This window comes from Micromesistius poutassou (genome assembly GCF_964030765.1).
Source record: "Micromesistius poutassou genome assembly, chromosome: 23".
Taxonomy (NCBI): domain Eukaryota; kingdom Metazoa; phylum Chordata; class Actinopteri; order Gadiformes; family Gadidae; genus Micromesistius; species Micromesistius poutassou.
Window position 1 is genome coordinate 1,317,055 of NC_140293.1, and position 6,062 is coordinate 1,323,116.

General features: G+C 47.5%; 2 protein-coding genes across 2 annotated transcripts in view; both read left to right on the forward strand.

Moving 5' to 3' along the window:
- Positions 1–2,081, forward strand: part of LOC311368668 (zinc finger protein RFP-like) — a gene marked incomplete at both ends in the record, with an annotated part of 7,452 nt that extends 5,371 nt beyond the window's left edge. Inside the window, one exon of the mRNA XM_084487466.1 lies at positions 2,052–2,081. Coding sequence (XP_084343592.1) covers positions 2,052–2,081 — 30 coding nt within the window. The remainder of the gene's footprint in view (positions 1–2,051) is intronic.
- A 1,305-nt stretch (positions 2,082–3,386) lies between these two features.
- Positions 3,387–6,062, forward strand: LOC311368669 (cerebellin-1; the record flags this gene model as incomplete). Its single annotated transcript, XM_084487467.1, has 3 exons — positions 3,387–3,692; positions 4,682–4,801; positions 5,865–6,062. The coding sequence occupies 3 exons, from the start codon at positions 3,387–3,389 to the stop codon at positions 6,060–6,062; spliced, it is 624 nt and encodes a 207-aa protein (XP_084343593.1).

Below are 6,062 nucleotides of genomic sequence, written 5' to 3' on the forward strand. Positions count from 1 at the left end.
GGAGAGGTGGTGGAGGGGTAGAGAGGGAGTGGAGGTGTATGTTAAAGGCAGTGTGTCCCTCGAGGTACGATACAACAACCCGAAAGGCTTAGAGACACCGGGACGCAAACCTGTGGAAAGGTAGGAGTTTAGTTTTTGTGTTCACCTGTGTTCTTCGACAGTTTCTGTCCCTTCTGGTCGGGTCTTTATGTTTCTGTGTGTGTCTGTATTCGTGTGTGTGATGTTTTACTGTAATAGCACAGAAAAGCTCTGTTTTTACCCCTGCGATTTGGTTCACCCCTGGAGTGCTTGTGTGCTTGTGTTCCTTCTAATGATTGATTTTGTATTCACGGGCCATTCAGAACTTTTCTATGAAATTGAAGTTATGATGGTATTGTTAGGCCAACAACAGAACTGCTGCATATATTCTGCTTAATTCGATCACGTGTATGTCTTCATTTGTTTACTGGAATAAAATTATGAATTTATACTCACAGTAGTGAGTATAAAGTAGTTGGAGATTGTAGTTTATGTGCGTGTGTGTGTGTGTGTGTGTGTGTAGGAATGTGTTGCCTCAGGGACATGGTGGAGGGAGGGGTGGGGGGAGGGGTCTATAATGGTTACCCACAGATGGTGGCTCAGCGGTGGGCATGGTGCAGCTCTCCATCCCCCCTCCTGGGTCCAGCTGCTCTGGTCCTCGCTTTGGTCCTCTCTCCTCCCGGCTACGGCCTCAGCTCATCACTTCTCTCCCGCCCCCTCTTTCTCCTCTCCCTCCATCCTCCCCCTCTTCCTCCTTTTCTTCTACTCTCCTCCTCCTCCACCTTTTCTATCCACCCTTTTTATTTCACAATATATTTCATTTCTATCTTTGTGTGTGACCTTCAGATGTATAGTAATATATCAATGTCACTGAATCTCTTATTATCTTTGGACTCAATGAACCCTTACTGGAATGGCTACAATGGCTACAATGGCATCCAATCGGTTTGTTCAGGCCTGTATCTTGTGGTTATACTTAACTAAACTGCTGGCGGCAATTTTGGCAAGTGCCAAAGCAACCAAGCATCCTTCTGGCATCCAAATCCAACTTGTCACCATACCTCAATATTACTTCCTGTTGACACCATGCCTTCAGAGATGAGGTTGTTGAGGTACACAGAGTGACGGCAGTTGTTGTTATCTCGTCAAGCGAGTCGCAGGATTTTGGTATTTCCCAAGCGTGGTGAGCAGGTTTACGTTGTTCTGTGTTAACTGCTCCTGCATACTTTCAGCTACAGAAACCATTCAACTATCGAAACTTCCAGCTCTTTAGCGACATGATGGCTATCTCAGCGTTTTTCAACTCTTTTAAATTTTTTAACTATTACGCTTTTTCGGAATTTCTTTTTACGATGTAAGTCAATGCCGTCCGCCCGTCCCACTGCAGACATCGTAACTTGGTCAATTTTCAATGTTAACCTTCGTTCAAACCATTTTACAAATCAAAACACTATCTTCAATACTCGATTTTCGATTAATTTCGATTACCTTTATACTTTTTTAAGAATCACAGTTTAAGTTCCATAACACCAGTGCAGGCAAGCAGCCATCGGTCCCAGCCATCAAGGCTCTGGACACAGGCATGTCTTGTCATACTGGGGGGAAAACCGAAGCGGTGAAAGGCGTGGGATGGGGGTAAAGGGGGGTGATTGCGTATCTGTATCCATGTAAGAGTTTGTGTATGTGTAGGCCTGGAGAGTAGGCTACGCCTGGTGTCACAACCGTGGCGTCTCAGCTGCAGGATGTCATCGCGATAACACAGCAAGTTGCCATGGAGACAGCCTTGATCATGTCCCAGACAGAGTCAAATCAGCAGGTGTCGGCGGGGTGGGGGGGGGGGGGGGGGGGGGGAAGCACAGGAGAGCGTCTCACTGAAGTGCTCATCCGGGAGATGTTGTTCCAGCAGTGGCCTTGGGCGATGCTGGTGTTGGTTGGGGGGGCCGAAAAAGATAAGATTTGGGTTGTTTGGTTTTAGGGCGAGTAGCCGCATTCCAATTTACGCGACTACTCTCCAAGTCCATTCCGGTCTCCAGAACGATCCTTTTGCCTTTGCAAAGCCGTGAGCCTCTCCATGATGATCACGATGCTATCCGTATTGCTTTTCATAGTCATATTCAGAGTGCCGACAGCTCTGCCCACCGAATCAATCATGACGGGCAGCCCTGTGGGGCAATGAACAGCTGACTGCGTACCTTTCATTTCCCGATGAATCCAGGCCATGCCTATTCCAATCAGCAAAAGACCCGTGAATACGATTCCAAATATGTAGATGTCTTCCACATCCTCCACGGAAAGAGCCGCCAGGCACACGAGCTGCCACCCCCCCCAGGCATCCCTCGTGTAGCCAGCTGCGAACGTTCCGGCAGGACATTCAGGTTCCCCCGCACCCGGGTGTTTCGTCGAGAAGACGGTGTCAGTAGCGTTGAGAGACCATTTGATCAATTCCATGAGGATTTAAGTTTGGAGAGCAGTGCGGAGAGAGTCTCTCAAGTATAGGACGAGACGACAAGACAAGACAAGACAAGAGCAGAGCCGGGAGGGTCAGGGGGAGGAGAGGGACAGAAAGTGCCCCCCCCCCCCCCCCCCCCCCCCCCCCCCCCACCACTGAAAACAAAAATAAGTTTGGCCTTTCCTGTAATATTTTTGTTTCAATATCAGCTGACCACATCAGATCAGTGTGAGAAAGTCTTGTCTTCACTTTCCATCATAAAAACAAAATACAGAAGCAGGATTGATGCTGAGCTACACCTGAGACTGAAGCTGACCTCAATGTATCCAGACATCGCAGGACTGTGTTTGCAGAGGCAGGCGCGCCCGTCTCATGAGGCTTATGGAAGTTCAGTTATCAGCGGGCTGGCCAACTTTCAATATTATTTGTATTTAGCCTTGCATTTTCAAACAGGTTGTTGGTACACAGTTGTTATTCTTAATGTTCTCACTTGTCGTGTGCGTGTGTGTCTCTGTGTCTGTTCTAGTGCTACCACTTTGTACAGCTGACCACAGTTGACAATAAATAATACATTTTTTAAGACTAAATGTGCCTCCGGCGTGAACTGTGTGTAGCAGAATAGGGCCGCAGGCCTACGCTACTGTGGTTTGTTATATTTTATAACATTGTTCCTAATGATGGTACTTGGGGAGACAAAAATTTTCGGAGGTGGTACGCGGTATAAAAAGTTTGAGAACCACTGGTCTATTGCATTGGTTCTCAAACTGTGGTACCACTGTGAGAACCACTGGTCTATTGCCTTGCTGTACTTCCATTTAATATTTTCACTCTGTCCGTGTCCGTTCTCCTTGAGCAGAGCCACCTATCCCCCCCGGGAGACTAATAAAGTTTTCTCCATCCGACTCCGGCACAGGTCACCATGGTGACCCTGCTCCCGCCCTCTCCGGCGCCCGTCCACGCCGTTCCTCTGCTCCTATTGGTGGCGGTGGTCCTCCACCGGGGGCCCCCGGCGGTCGGGGCCCAGAACGACACGGAGCCGCTGGTGCTGGAGGGGAAGTGCCTGGTGGTGTGTGACTCCGCCCCCTCGGCGGAGCCCTCCGCCGGCGGCGCCCTGGGCATGTCCGTCCGCTCGGGGTCGGGCCGCGTGGCGTTCTCCGCCGTCAGGAACACCAACCACGAGCCCTCGGAGATGAGCAACCGCACCATGACCATCTACTTTGACCAGGTGGGGGGGGGGTGGGGGGGTGGGGGGGGTCAACTCACTTTGATGTGTATTGAATTACTATCAAATAATTTAGTAGGAAACGATCCCGCCACCGTTTCAAAAGCTCTGATGTCCTCGCAGCAGAATTCCACACACGTTACAGTGACTTCGCTTTTCACTTGAGCTGGTACTGGCTTCGTAAAAAAAGATGGCAAGGAAGGTTGTCGGCTTGCATTAACAGTAGCGCGAGTAGCCACGGCGCATCCTTTGTCAAGATGACGCTGTAAATGCGATGATCCAAAATAGAAAATGAGAAATAAAAAGCTGTGCGGGTGAATGTTTTTCTGACCTGAATTCTGACATCATAATTGAAAAAATCATGAATACATAAAACCAACTTTACTTGTGTCAAGCCCGAGCCCTACCCGTCGGGGCCCGTCGGGCTTGCAGGCCTCTAGTCCACACGCACAACACTCTTTGAGATGACATTGATGGATCAATTCACTGGATCTCAGCAGCCTGGTGACCTTTGAACCCCTGCTTTAGTCAGCTCCCATCCCTGTAAGAGCTTCCATACGTGTGTGTGTGTGTGTGTGTGTGTGTGTGTGTGTGTGTGTGGGTGAGTGAGGAAGTGTTTTGCACGTGTCTGTTTGAAATGTGTATCTGTGTGTGTGTGTGTGTGTGTGTGTGTGTGTGTGTGTGTGTGTGAAAGAGGGACTGTTGAATGTGTGTGCTGGTGTCAGTGTGCAATCGGCTGCTTGTGCGCATTTGTATGTCTATGAGGGTGTGTACTGTGTATGTGTGTTTGTGTATGAGTGTGTACGCGCGTGTGTGTGTGTGTCTATGGGTGAGTGTGTATTTGGGTGTGTTGAAGTGAATACCTGCTGAGACACATAATTAATTAACAATTAAGTACAAGTACAATATGTACACTCGCTGTGCTTTACCCTATGATTATAACAGGATCAACGTGCTGGCCTGCCTCTCTGTCTCTCTCTCTGCTCTGTTAGATCCTGGTCAACGTGGGCGGCCATTTTGACCCAGCACGGAGCATCTTCGTGGCTCCCAAGAAAGGAGTCTACAGCTTCAGCTTCCACGTGGTCAAGGTGTACAACCGGCAGACGATACAGGTGAGAAGGAAGACAATTCAACCACAATTGCAGGTCTGTAAGACAGCTAAAGCAAGGTTATAGCAGAACTAAATAAGGGCAAAGTCCTAGACAGGAGATGTCCCCACAGACATGTGTCCGCAGTGACATAATTATTAACTTATTAACTTAGTACATCACCTGGTCTAAGAAGACTTATTGATACTGTGATATAACATAATATACTACATTACCTGGTCTAAGAAGACTTATTGATACTATGATATAACATAATATACTACATCAGCTGGTCTAAGGAGACTATATTAGTACTACAGTATAACATAGTACATCAGCTGGTCTAAGGAGACTACATTAGTACTACAGTATAACATAGTACATCAGCTGGTCTAAGGAGACTACATTAGTACTACAGTATAACATAGTACATCAGCTGGTCTAAGGTGACTACATTAGTACTACAGTATAACGTAGTACATCAGCTGGTCTAAGGAGACTACATTAGTACTACAGTATAACATAGTACATCAGCTGGTCTAAGGAGACTACATTAGTACTACAGTATAACATAGTACATCAGCTGGTCTAAGGTGACTACATTAGTACTACAGTATAACATAGTACATCAGCTGGTCTAAGGAGACTACATTAGTACTACAGTATAACATAGTACATCAGCTGGTCTAAGGTGACTACATTAGTACTACAGTATAACATAGTACATCACCTGGTCTAAGGAGACTATATTAGTACTACAGTATAACATAGTACATCAGCTGGTCTAAGGAGACTACATTAGTACTACAGTATAACATAGTACATCAGCTGGTCTAAGGAGACTACATTAGTACTACAGTATAACATAGTACATCAGCTGGTCTAAGGTGACTACATTAGTACTACAGTATAACATAGTACATCAGCTGGTCTAAGGAGACTACATTAGTACTACAGTATAACATAGTACATCAGCTGGTCTAAGGAGACTACATTAGTACTACAGTATAACATAGTACATGAGCTGGTCTAAGGTGACTACATTAGTACTTTAATAGAACATGGTACATACCTGGTCCTGCCCCAGGTCAGCCTGGTCCTGAACAGCTGGCCGGTCCTCTCGGCCTTCGCGGGGGACCAGGATGTGACCCGGGAGGCGGCCACCAACGCCGGGCTGGTGCTGATGGAGCGAGGGGACAAGACATCCCTCAAGCTGGAGAGAGGGAACCTGATGGGGGGCTGGAAGTACTCCACCTTCTCCGGCTTCTTGGTCTTCCCCTTGTAG